This window comes from Panthera tigris, chromosome D3 (assembly GCF_018350195.1).
Source record: "Panthera tigris isolate Pti1 chromosome D3, P.tigris_Pti1_mat1.1, whole genome shotgun sequence".
NCBI lineage: Eukaryota > Metazoa > Chordata > Mammalia > Carnivora > Felidae > Panthera > Panthera tigris.
This window is the reverse complement of record NC_056671.1, coordinates 48989236-49003309: the sequence shown is the minus strand read 5'-3', so window position 1 is coordinate 49003309 and position 14074 is coordinate 48989236. Positions and strand designations below refer to the sequence as shown.

The window sequence follows — 14074 nt, the reverse complement described above, 5'->3', positions numbered from 1 at the left end:
TCAGGGTCCAGGCCAGTTCCAAACAGATCAACTTAGAAGGTCTTACTTATGTTCACCAAGGTTCTTGCCTCATGCTGCCCACACCATCCTCACAAGGGCATTGAAGCTGCTTTCTTCCAACATTATCCTGCATGCATCACCCTAGACAACCCTACTGGAGACTCTGTCCCTAGTCCAAAGCAAAGCCAGGCAAGCAGCCGATTATTAGTGTTGCAGGAGAATCAATAATTCCTCCTCAAATATAAAATAAAAAAGATGATAACTAATACCTGATAAGAAAAACTAACCCCAGTAGGTGAAGGGTTAATCTCTGGTCACTTTTCAGCCACTCTGCTGAGAGTACTAATAAGTGCCCAAGTCGGTGCCAATTAGGGTGGCTCTTCCCTTGTTGGGAACAGCCATCCCTTAGGAACTGAACTGTCAACACATGCTACCAGGGCGGTGATCAGCCAGCCAGAAGAAAGGCAAAGAGTCTGAGAAACCGTGGTAACCAAGTTTTTTGCTGGCACTTTGTAAAATGGTGACGGGAACTGCCAAGGCCAAGGAGTGAATGCTAATGAGCCTAGGGCAACCTGCAAAAAGTGGACCTGAAAATTGTCCCCTGAACAATGGGCAGCCCTAAGGGATCACCACGCTTTGTGGGTTTCTGTGGATATGACTGACCACAGGCTTCATTCACAAGGAAGAATCTAAACACTGAAGCGTCATTCCTCGGGTTCATAGGCCTCACAGTCCCATCTGACTCAGTGTTCGTAGGGTCAGAGCAATTAGCACATCTGTGTAGAAAGTCAAAGTTTTCAAATTTTTAAAAAACATTTGTGACCCATTGTTTAAATCACACTCTAAAATCGGAGCAGTAAACAGCTTTAAGAATCAACAGGAGGGGCGCCTGGGTGGCTCAGTCAGTGGAGCTTCCGACTTTGCCTCAGGTCATGATCTCATGGTTGGTGGGTTCGAGCCCCACATCGGGCTTTGTGCTGACAGCCCAGAGCCTGGAGCCTGCTTGGATTCTGTCTCTCTCTCTCTCTCTCTCTCTCTCTCTGCCCCTCCCCCACTCATGCTCTGTCTCTCTCTGTCTCTCAAAAATGAATAAATGTTAAAAAAAATTTTTTTTAAAGAATCAACATGAAATGTTTTAAGCATTCTTTGCAGAGTCGCATAAATGCTCCCTTCACTTCTCATCAGAATTTATTCTTACCTTCAGGGAGCACATTTTAAGAAGGCCAAACCAACACCATCCCCCCCCCCAACATGGACAACCATCAGTGTGTAACCACATTCTTAAGGGCGTAAATTCAATCTCTATTATCTGAGAATGCTTGACACAATAATAAAATGCTCCTCCGACATTCACCCTCAAAATTTTAATTCCTCTTTCTAATAGCTTTTCACCCATTTCCAAATCTTAGGTCCCCAAATGAGACAAGAAAACAAAAAACTGTCATTGTGATGCATTCGTTCCGCACTGGGCCCCACAAATGATGCAGTCAGTCTGGTCCCTAGGTTTGTAGATATCAAATTTACCTACGATTTCCAAAAATTTTGTCCCCACCCAACCTGCATATTTTTAAATTTGCTACTCCATACCCAGCAATTATTATTAATGTAACAGTCAGAGGAGCACCTTGGAAGTCTTGTTTCCTATTTTTCCAATTTCCCTATCGTCCAAATCAGAGCTGCCCAGGCTACACATGGACTTCTCTGTTGTGCTGCTTCTCAGGTCAAAAACTTCTTATAGAACCCATTGGATAGTTAGCCCCTCAACAGCAAATGCACTACAGCCCAGATCTCAATTCATCTCAAATGCTGGATAACACAAATCTGTTTTCTCATGGCTGCCCAAATCTGCCTTCAACACGCAACCAAACAAGACCAATTCTCAGCAATCCTTTGTGGTGAGAAGAGTTGAAATACAAATTGGGGGAAGTCCTCGTTTTCAAAGATTACCGGCTAAAGAAATACAGTGTAAGCAAACGTTTTGTGTTCCTGAAATGCCCTGTGTCTACAGGGATCAGGTAGAGAAAAGTTATTTCAAGTTCAAATATAACTCGACGATTGCCACATGGTACAGAGTCTTTCCACCCCTTCACTCCAAAAACCCAATCAGACAAGTGGCCGTAATCTGACTCCCAGTGCACTGGGAGCTGTGGGGCAGGCAATGAGAGCTGCACTCTGGCCAGGGAAGGCATGAGTGGCAGACCTGAAGCAAGGCAGTGGGGGTAAGTCCTTCTTTGCCTTAAGGGAACAAAGCTCAGGGCCAAAAGATGAAACTCTGACTCTTTTATTATAAATATATGTGCCTTCTCAGACAGAATCTAGAAGGAAATCGTAGGGCAGGTAGACGATGCTTATAGATCTGGGTATTAGGCGTGTTCATAAGAGAGGCATAGAGAAGGTAGAAGGGGGAAAAAAGGATGCTTTGCTGCAAAAGCCTCCACATATTCAAGACCTGTGCATGCACAGGAAAATTACACTATGGAGGTAAAATCTATCTGCAGTATTTTTCATCAGAAAAATTACTCACCCAGAGGCTCAGCTGTCCAGAAGCGGATCAGGCTGTGTGTTCAGCTAGAAAGTAATGTGTCCGGTTCAGTACAACCCGGGCACATCAACAAACCCCCTTTGTTCTGGGGCGAAGGAAGCAAAACAAATGGTGTTGATCCATTTCCAGTGAGTGCGAACATATAAGGGAACATTGCTGATAATAACAGGAGCTATGACAGACTCCGCTGAGGGGAGCACTTGTGAGGTCAGGGGTATGTATGTGCTGCCTGGAAACTTTGGGGTTCGTGCTAACTGAGGCTGTTCGGTCTGCGCTGGAAGGAGATCAGATTTTGTGGGCTTTCCAAAAAAAGCTAAAATCACTGTTAAGGAGCCTATTTATCTACTCGGGGTGTCGTCGTTGTTGTTATTGTTGTTTTCATTTCTCTGGCTGATGAAAATTTGAAGTTGAAAGAGCAACTGAGTTTCTTAAATCAGGTCTCTGGAGAGGCATGAGAGAATGGGCTGGGAGAGAGAATTCGGGGGGACTGGGGAAAGTGACGGAGAAGGGGTGTAGCAGGGAGGAGCCCTTCTGCCAGGGCCCGCCTCTCCTGGTGATCCATGCCTCCGCCTTCGCCTTCGTAAGGGACCTGAGGCTTCCTGCCCACCAGCCTCCCTAGCTCCCTGCTTTGTGCTCATTTTTCCCACTTAATCCAGTCACAGACGACCAGCACCTGTGGCGGCACCTTGCCCTCCCCCCCACATTCCGGGTGCGGCCGAGGGCTGCTGGTGAGTTCAGAAGCCACCTTCCTAGCTTCTTTTTCAATTTGTAAGTTCTTGGAGTTTCTCCCCTTTGGGATACTTTTAATGTCTCTCCCAGAGCATACTCCCTGTCCTGTTCCAAGTGCTGTTTTGTCTCTTTATTTTCTCTTCCTCTAGGGAATATGATGTCATTGTCCTCCCAGCTGGGTTTTCTTGTAATTACATGATTCACTTAGAGGAGCTCACAGGCAGGGGACACCTGGGACAGGGCTGGCTGTCCCCCTTCTGGAGCTACCCCCACCCCCACCCCCGCCTTGGGCAGAAAATGGGTTTCTCTTTCCAACTCTGAGGCAAAGCCCCATATCAAAGCAGAGGCTGACTTGAGATCCTAAAGGTCAAGGGAGAGTTCCCCTAGCCCTTTTTTGGCACAGCATTTCCCTACTGTTCATCCAGAACCCAGGCTCCTGGGGACAATAAGGGGGGGGGGGGGCGGGGCGGGAGGGCGGTTCCTCTTCAATAATACATCAAGGGGAAAGCTCTAATAACTCTAATCTGTTCAAATGCTTGACTTTCTTGCCTAACCCTTTTCATTGTCCTCTGGTGATCAGAGTCTCTGCTAAATGTCCTCTACACTCCTTCGCTCTCACAACTCTAACAGGCAAAGGATAAGAGCAAATGCCTTGAATAATGGAGTAACCAGTGTCATTGACCCCCACATCGGGAATTCTAGCCATTTCTTGCCCAAATGAGCACTGGGCATTAATATCCTCAAACCCCATCCTTTCTCAGCTCCAAAGATCCTCAGACAGTATGAGGAAAACAGACTGGAGGAACAAAGTATTCCCTCTCGGTGGCTGTCTTGCTGTACCGCACCCTCCTCCCCGCTCCCCACCCAGGTCCCCGCTGCCACAAGATCCCCCAGAAGTGGCAAGCCCCCCGACTTTCAGGGCCAGGCAGAAGTAGGAGACGGCCGCCAAGAAGACGCTGGAGAACAGTCGCTGTCCGTGGAGCCTTCTGCTCTGAGGACCACTGTCCCCCGCCCCGCGCCCTGCCCCGCGCTCCTGCCACCCCGCGGGTCTCCGCGTCCCCGCACTCGGCTGCCCCCTGGAGGGCGCGGGCGGGGTGCCCGGGGCTCCTACTCCCGCCTCCGGGATCACATTGAGGTGTCTCTGAAGGGTAACGTCAGGGGTCGAGAGAGGGTCAGACGCCAGGAGGGACTGTCCCCTCGCACTGCAGAAGCACCGTGGAGCCAGGATGCAGCTTTCCCAGGCGCGGCCGCGGGGACGCCGGGGACGTGGGCGGGGCGCGCGCCTGGAGGCTGCTTGTTTGTCCACCTGGCCGCTGCCCCGGGTCCTGGCACCGGCCCAGGGGTGGCCGCTCCCCCGGGGCCCGGGGCCCGCGGCCGACGCGTCCTAGTGCCGCGCGTCCAGGCCCGCAGGGGAGACGGAGGGAGCGTCCCTGCCCCCGCTCAGGCCCCGCCGGTTCCCACCGCCCCTGCCAGCTCCCCGCCCCCTAACGACTTCACCTTCTGGAAAGACAGACTTCGGCATTCCCGGCCTCCTCGCTGGCCTCTCCTCTAAATCCGCAGTCTCTGCTGGGGCAGAGGAGAATCACGCTCCACAAATCCACTTTCAGAATGCCATTTTGAGCAATAAAGTGCAAAACTGCAAATGACCTCCCCCCCCCCTTTTTTTGAATCGCTTTACGTTCAAAATATAAACAGCATGTTAAAAGTACACTGAAACTCAAAACCTTGCTCTGAGGGAATTAGCTCTTGCTGGGAGGTAAATACATTTCATTCTTAATTCTTTAAGAAACTTGATTTAGACATTTTCCTTTTTAGGGGCAAATCAGGGAAACTGGCTGAGCTTCGAATGTTAGATAAAAGGAGGCTAGAATAACAGGGGACAATTAATTCGTTAATTAAGAAGGTTTTCTGGAAGCATTCTTTCCTGGTATCGAATAACCTTTGAGGGGGCCCTTCCCCACAGAAGGGCAAGACTACAGGCCCCGAGTCTTCACCCAAATTCACGAACCTTGGTTTGATAGCTTCTGATATCAACTTGTTTTCTTTTCAGTAAGTGTGGACCTTTGTGTAGAAGAGAGAGCATCATGGTGGCCTTCAAAGGGGTCTGGACTCAAGCTTTCTGGAAGGCAGTCACAGCGGAATTTCTGGCCATGCTTATCTTTGTTCTCCTCAGCCTGGGATCCACCATCAACTGGGGTGGAACGGAAAAGCCCTTACCTGTCGACATGGTTCTCATCTCCCTTTGCTTTGGGCTCAGCATTGCAACTATGGTACAGTGCTTTGGCCACATCAGCGGTGGCCACATCAACCCTGCTGTGACAGTGGCCATGGTGTGCACCAGGAAGATTAGCATCGCCAAGTCTGTCTTCTATGTCGCTGCACAGTGCCTGGGCGCCATCATCGGAGCTGGGATTCTCTACCTCGTCACACCTCCCAGTGTGGTGGGGGGCTTGGGGGTCACCACGGTAGCATCTTTAGCTCTCATTTTCAAACTAGGATTCCAAGCTTCTTGCAGACTCTGCTAAATGCCAACCTGGTGGCCTGAGAGACTTTTCTAAAATTGCAAATTTATTCCCAGGGAATTTCTGACGATTCTTAACAGGGGGGAAACTGACCCCAGCAACATTGAGCGTATCCATATATTATCATCGTTTGCTATATGGAGTGACTTCAATATTATTAAGTCTAGGTGACACAAAAATGGTGTTGTTTTTTTCCTCTCTCTCGCTCCCATCCCCGTGACTATACTAGACTATATATTTAGCTTAAGGAATTTTTATTACAGCCATTGGTTGGCTCACTAAATTTTGTTTCTGGTCATGTTCGTGAGACTTAAAATGATCTACATCAAGGACCACGCTTAAAAAAATAAATTGGCATTTGATCCTAGTTTTGTTCTTAACTGATTAGGAGTATCAGTTGTTAGCTCAGCACCAGATTGATTTAAAAACCGCACACAGTTTAAATTTTAATTGAAATATATATTAATTAATTTAAACCTAATTAATGGATTTAATCATTGCCTTATAAAATTACAAGACTCTCAAGAAACTCCTTTATAAGTTAAGTGCAGCAGTGGCACATTTTGCTTCCTTTGTAGAAAAGGACATTCAGCACAAATTCCCGCTTGGTCATTGTAAGAGTAATTAATTATCTGTGGTGGCCCAAAATGAGTGGAAATTTATTCCTTTTTTTTTTTTTTTTTTTTTTTTTTTGGATGCAGCCGGTTGGGGGGTGGGGGCGGGTGTCTCACTCGTGGGGTAGAATAGATGACTCAAATTAACCACTGCTTTTTCCAGTGATGAAATATGCCTTTCACAATAATATGTTCTCATAGAAAATGTAATCATGCTTCAATTCAGATAGAGCATTTTTCTCTTTCTAGGTTCATGGAAGTCTTTCTGCTGGTCACGGTCTCCTGGTGGAGTTGATAATCACATTTCAGCTGGTGTTTACTATTTTTGCCAGCTGTGATTCCAAACGGACTGATGTCACTGGTTCAGTAGCTTTAGCAATTGGATTTTCTGTGGCAATTGGACATTTATTTGCAGTAAGTTTCCAAGTCCATTTAAATAATTGATTCATTTCATTTATCATCACCCTAGAGCTGGCCTAAAGATATTGTGTTTTACAGCTGTAGTTCTTTAGTATCCAGCCACGTCTGTCCACATTAGGTGATGATTTTGCTAACTTTATGATGAGAAGGTTGATATGGCTGCTAACGTCTTGACAGTTCCTCTAACTGACTTGGCAAATGGTAGCAAATTGCAATGAATGCTTCCTGTTACTAGCCCTGTTTCAGCAATGTCTGAAGTTGTCGTTTTTTGTTGTTGTTGTTTTCCCTATAGATCAATTACACTGGTGCCAGCATGAACCCTGCCCGATCCTTTGGACCTGCGGTTATCATGGGAAATTGGGAAAACCACTGGGTAACCATCATGTCGATAGTACTTGTCCTCCTGCAGTTAACAATTGCCCATGTAGCTCTTTTTTTTCTTTGCCCACTAGCTTTCTTACTTCCTCTCAACCTTGACCCCCCCCCCCCTCCACTTTATTACATCTTTCATAAAGACCAGGGAGAGACGAGCACATATCTACGGTAGAACATCTCACCTTATATCTGTCCTGGGTCTTCAGTAATAGCCTTTCTTTTTATATATAAGCACTGCTCTGGGCACCGTATCTGATAGACTGAAGCAGAATACATTGTGCATGGAGGCTGCCAACGTGGAACAAGTGAAAACCAGGATAGTGTGGTGAATATAGTGTTTAAGTAATTGAATGTAAAGCCTTCCTGGCAATGACAAAATATATACCTACCAAGAAATAAAAAAAAAAAAAAGAAGAAGAAGAAGAGGAAAGAAATGCTTAAAAGCAATGCCCAGAGCAAAAATATTTATCGTTTTTGTTTACAAAAGCATGGACCCAATTAATAGTATGTGAGTTGGGAGCACTTGAACTACAGATGGAGAGGACTAGATGTTGCAAATGTTTATGCTATTATCACCGTAACTGTACCTGGACACACAAATGACTTTAGAAGAGGCACACTTTCCAGTCTCACTGGCTAACCTACTTAATAATGGCAACGCCATTATTACTTAATAGTGGCAACGCTTCCAGAGAGCAGTGATATCCATTTTTAAATATCACAATCAATTTTATTTCAATTGTTTCTTACAACACAGGCATTTAAATCCCTTAAATGAATAATGCAGCAGTTTTAAGGCCACTCACATGCCAACTTCTAATAACCAATACAAATATGAGATATAGGACTTATGTCTGCCAGCCTCAAATAAGGTTAACTCCCGTTGTCACTTATGTGTTGTGAATGCTATTTCGCAACTTTTAGTTTTAATTCATGACCGTAACAACATGTCACTCGTGTTTGAATCTCATTCATACAGCGGTTATTGACCCAGTTACACCCACTCAACCATAGTGCACATTGCCAATAAGAGGATATGGCACCATTACTAGGGGCACTGACAGTGAAGAAAAGGGTACTGAGTCTTTAAAAATAATTTCAATCGTGAAAGAACGAGCATCAGAGTTCAAAGCAAGATTTTGCACCCAGCTATACAATGAATGTCAGTAATACCATCCATGAGATTGGTCATTTTGCCACTGATGTTTCCATTTATGTCTCAAAATGTTTGCCACATTGACATGAGTGGAACATTTTAATGGACAGCATATAGTTAATTATGGTAGAAGTACAATTGGAAGTTCAACTTCTTACATTCAAACTTTTTTTGTAATTAAAATTTAGAAAAATAGCAACTTTTAATTTTATGGATGAGGACTTTAAAATGGGGGTGAAATGTATGTTTTTAATGATTACCTACTGGTTGTGGTAAGCTAGCTAAAATTCAAATAGTGGGAAACTTTTTACCTTGTTGACTGAAATGTTTCCCCTTATTGCAGAGCTATTTTATAACAAACTTAATCCTACTGAACATGAATGTCCGTTCTGTAGCAATAATTGTGTGAATTTTAGAACTAATTTACAACATATTTGCAGATTGATTGGTTGGTTGATAGACTAGAATAACATCAAAATATTAATGGTGAATTTTCTAGGTAGTGTAATGACATTGTTTTAGTTTTCATCTTGATACTTTACATAACATCTATATTTATAGCAATAAAAATTATTTACCTTTATACATTTTGAGAGTCATTTTAAAGTACATTTTGACTTTGTTTTGGAATAGCAACTTGAAACTGAGATTTGCTCTTTTTGGAGAGCATGTGGCCAGATGTATTCTTCATAGGTGTTTGGGGAATGCATCATAATTATTTAGCAGACCCTTGTTTCCCTTGTGGGAGTTGTAGCATGTGGAATAGACCATCTGTAATGAGCTCTTACCAAAGGAACAGAGAGCAAAGACATTTAGAGGAGGGCTCTCATTTCTCCTTTGAAAGGGCAACTCTTACATGGTTTCTTTCTGTTCAAGATAGGAGCTTGGTGCTCACAACCACTCTACCAGTATTTTCCACGTTAAGTATATGTGCTCATCTCCAGCTTAAATTTTGAATTGTCTTTAGATTTTGCAATGAGGATGCTAAGTGGAATTAACTTCCAGAAAGTGTCTTAAGCCAGAAAAGCATTTCTCCTATTTTTTTCAAACGAGATAAGTGCAGTATCATGGAAAACAGTGCAATAGTTCAAAAGAGAGGTTTGAAATCACAAAGACCTCAAATCCCAGTTCAAGCACTTGTTAGGCATGAACTCCTAAGCAAGCTTCTTATCTGCTCAGGGTGTCAGTTTTCTTACTCATAAAAGAGGGATAATAATAATATCTACCTCAAAGGTTGCTGTTTGAATTATGTGAGTTAATACAAGAAAAGTGCTAAGTACAACCGGCTCAATAAACAAGGTTTCTGTTGCCTAATTGAATCTATTGAATGAGTGTCAAATATTCTGCAGCATATACGTGCTCTAAAGCAAATGTTGAAGTTTACCAAAACTCAAAACTGAGTTTTTTCTAGATACAGTAACGATACGATAAAAAGCTTCCATGTTGGATTAAAAATCCTATGGAATTGCTAAGCCTCAACTAACCACCATCCATAAACTCAGTACTGGTTTCTTTGTTTGTGTATTTATTTATTTATTTATTTATTTATTTATTTTTGAAAGAAAGAGAGCTCAAGAGCAGGGGAGGGGCAGAGAGAGAGAGGGAGAGAGAGAATCCCAAGTAGGTTCACTGCAGTCAGCATGGAACCCGACACAGGACTCAATCCCACAGACCATGAGATCATGACCTGAGCCAAAATCAAGAGTCAAACGCTGAGCCAACTGAGCCACCCAGATGCCCCAAAGACACAAGGTGGGATTTTTTGCACCAAGTGACCATGGTAAGAACCATGAGGATGAAAGTGCTCTGCAAGAAGAGTAATGAACAAACCATGAGGTTTTCAATTAAATCAAATCATCAGATTTTAGGGAGGAAAAGCATGTAAAAAACACAGGGTGCCTCGGTGACTCGGTTGGTTAAGCCTCTGACTTTGGCTCAGGTCATGATCTCAAAGCTTGTGAGTTCAAGCCCTGCGTCAGGCTCTGTGCTGACAGCTTGGAGTCTGGAGCCTGCTTCCTATTCTGTGTGTGTCTCTCTCTCTGCCCCTCCCCCACTTGCACTCTATCTCTCTCTCAAAAATGAATAAACGTTAAAAAAAATTTTTTTAAAGAAAGAAAAGCATGTAACAAACAGAAAATGACTTATCTCCAGCCTGTTCACACACAACTTTGAATTGCCTAGGAAGCATGGAATGAAGCCGGTTGCTATGAAATTAGAACCACCAAATACTTTACAAGTATTGTTTCAATTTAATTTTTACAGTCTATGAAGTACGTATTATTACAATTCCCACTTTGCAGATGAGGAAATTAAGGTTTAAGAAGTCAAGTAATTGACACAAAAACTGACCAAATTACTAAGCGGTGGAGCTGGGATTCCATTTATCATGCTTCACTGAATAACTAAAGCTCAACTGATAAAAGCTGTATATTGGTCACAATTATGCAGAAAGCCAATGTATGATGGCAATATTAAGAAAATAAGATAACTCTAGAAATTTTTTTTCTATTTTACTTGAAGAATTCTTTGCATCTACTGAGTGTGCAGTACCACCAAAGAGGAGCTATCTTTTCTTAATATGTTTTTTAATGTTTCTTTATTTCTTTCGAGAGACAGCGCATGCACATGCATGTGGGCGAGGGGAGGGGCAGAGGGATGGAGAAGGAGAATCTCAAGCAGGCTCCGTGCTGTGAGCAGAGCCCGATGTCTGAGCTGAGACCAAGAGTCAGATGCTTAACTGACTGAGCCACCCAGACGCCCCTAAAGAAGAGCTATCTTGACTTTAAGGACTCTCAGAAAATGGAAAGAAAGTAATTAGTGAAAGCAAGAAAAGAGAAAACCGTCTCCTTGTTTTCTGTTCAAATGCTATTTAGCAGTTTATGGATCTCTGGTGTGCATTTGATGTATTCTCTTATAGTGTTTCCAATTCTGCTTTCTTCCACACGACACATTTGTTTTCTTAATGTAAACCAGCTAAGCTCTCTATTCACGAGTCGTTCAAAGGAATAGTTTTACTCCATGCTCATTCTATAATGCTTCCATCTTTTCCTCCAGATATATTGGGTTGGACCAATAATAGGAGCTGTCCTCGCCGGTGGGCTTTACGAGTATGTCTTCTGTCCAGATGTTGAACTCAAACGTCGTTTTAAAGAAGCCTTCAGCAAAGCTGCCCAGCAAACAAAGGGGAGTTACATGGAAGTGGAGGACAACAGGAGTCAGGTAGAGACTGATGACCTGATCCTAAAACCTGGAGTAGTGCACGTGATTGACATTGACCGGGGAGAGGAGAAGAAGGGGAAAGACCCGTCCGGAGAGGTGTTGTCTTCAGTATGACTAGAAGATGGCACTGAAAGCAGACAAGAACACTTAGAACTGTCCTCAGATTTCCTTCCACCCATTAAGGAAACAGATTTGTTATAAATTAGACATGCGCAGGGTCATTGTTTCTTGCCTCATTATTCAGTCTAGACAAGAAATGTTTCACTATTCTACCAAGGAGGAATGGAAGAAACCTATTGTGAATTCCAAATCTAAAAAAAGAGGTCTTTTTAAAGTGTCCCCAAAGCAAATAGGCATCTAGTTTATCTTGTTGCCATTCATTAATTATCAGTTTAAAATGAGTATCAAGATTTGGTTAAGTCTTGCCTGACAGAACTTATAGACATACCTATCAGCTTATTCCTCCTCTACCATGAAACCGGTATTCGTCAATCCTCGTCTGAGTGTTTTTTCCAGTACGCCAAAACAATGTGCCACAGAATCGTGCACATTCAACAGAGGAAATATAACAAGCTCTTTTGTGGGCAGCCCCCTCTTAAAAACTACCTCGGCGAAAGAATATTAACAAGGGTCATTGCTAATGAATTATTTCCATTTATATTTCAAATACCCAGCTTTCAACCTGAACTCTAATTCATAATATTCCTTCCTCTTCTTCAGTGCCCAGGGTAATGTGGAAAGCCCAGAAATTTGAGGAATGTTCGGAAACCCTTTATATTTTTTAGTTTTTTCTAATAAAATATCCAAATCGTAAGAAATACCTATTAAGATTCAGGACAAACAGACTCATAAGATCTTATGCGAGTGGAGGAAAAATTACCATTATAAAAAAATCATAAGGAAAGAGGCAATCCATATTCTGGAATCAAAGAGTTGATCTGTTTTCAGTGCACATCCTCAAATACACCACATGAGGTTAACGATCTATGCTTTTAACTACTTAACCATTTTGCTTATATTTTTTAATTTATTGGCAAAACTGGGGGTTTTGTTTGTGACTTTGGTTATCTATATTTAAACATTAGCTGAGATTTCTTTTTGATAACAAGAACATAACTAGCTGAATCTTGACTTTTTGTGATTAAGCTCTGCTCACTCTGAAAGATAAAAACTGGCTGTCCCTGTCCCCGTTTCTGCACTCTGTCACTTCTCATGAGATTTGGTGATAATCTTCACTGTGCCTGTGATGATATTTTAATGAATTAAAATGCACGAGAGACAAGGAAGGCCATGGTTGCAGACTAAAGGGAGAAGGCATCAGAACACTCTGTATTCAAAGCTGACTAGATGACCAATCGTTTATTTGTAGAGATATCGTAATGAAATACATCTTTAAAGTATTTTCATTACCGACTCGTTTGTCAGAATACTTTGCTCTTCCTGTACTGCTGTGCCTTAAGTTGGGAGAATGGTCTCTGGAAACCCCAGTCTCTATCATCTTAACCTAAACTTTATCTTAGACAAAGAGCTGCAAATGTCAATTTCACTGAACAAAAGCTAGTAGTGGAGCAAACACCCATCACTGCAAAGAATGGCTTAAAATAAGCTGATAATCAAGGACTTTCTTCTCCCATGCGTCGTTCCAACTGTGTGCCACTTTTTAGTGTTAATGGCAGTTGTGTGTCTGTGGCAGTGAGATAATGGACCACTGTTAAACCTGATTCTCTTCGGTGCTAGGAAAGTGATGTGCAAGTTTCCCAGGGAGTCATCACTCCAGTGCAGCGCTTGGGAGTGTCATTGGTGTGTTTTTTGTGTTTTTTTTGTTTTTGTTTTTTTTTTTTATGGCAGATTCCTAAATCCCAGGTGCCTTTCTCAGATGTGTGGCCAACCACACCCTCCACCAGTGAGGCCCATCCCTTCCTGTTTGGAGCTGCTTCTATAGAAGTAGGGTGAGATTCTAAGGATGGCTTGTGACTTTTCTGTTCAAATATTTGCACAAAATACCACTAAAGGCTTAAAATAGGGGCGAGGGTGGGGGGTTGGCGTTCAGCTCAAAAGATAATTCTATCAACCAGCGGCAAGCATATTAGCTCAAAAGGAAGCGAGGTTAGCAAGGGAAAGTTAAACAGATTTTTTTGAATACGCTTACAATTTACTGGCTTACAATCATTTTTATTCAGCCGTATGGTTTACTTCTTATGCACTCACTTTTATACTCACTTCCAGTTAGAGTATTTAATAAGTTAGTGCTGTAATAAAAAAAAAGGCATGAATGATGTTTTTGTAGTTTGTTTTCCATAGAGTGCCTGGCACTTAGTAGGTATGTGTTAGTTAATAAAAATACAGGAATTTCATTTAGGATTTAAGAATGTAAATAATTTTCTTTTAACCTTGATTTTGCTCAGTATTTAATAAAAGCTTGATTTCAAGGACTACTAAGGGAAGGCAGTATAAATGTAAAACCCATAAAATATATTTTTGCATTCTACTATTTTAG

General features: G+C 42.7%; 1 protein-coding gene across 1 annotated transcript; it reads left to right on the top strand.

Annotated features, from left to right (window-relative positions):
• The first annotated feature begins 2178 nt into the window (after positions 1–2178).
• AQP4 (aquaporin 4) lies at positions 2179–12546 on the top strand. Its single transcript, XM_007076007.3, has 5 exons — positions 2179–2219; positions 5322–5736; positions 6657–6821; positions 7120–7200; positions 11413–12546. The coding sequence occupies exons 1-5, from the start codon at positions 2188–2190 to the stop codon at positions 11689–11691; spliced, it is 972 nt and encodes a 323-aa protein (XP_007076069.1). The 5' UTR covers positions 2179–2187; the 3' UTR covers positions 11692–12546.
• The last annotated feature ends 1528 nt before the right edge of the window (positions 12547–14074 follow it).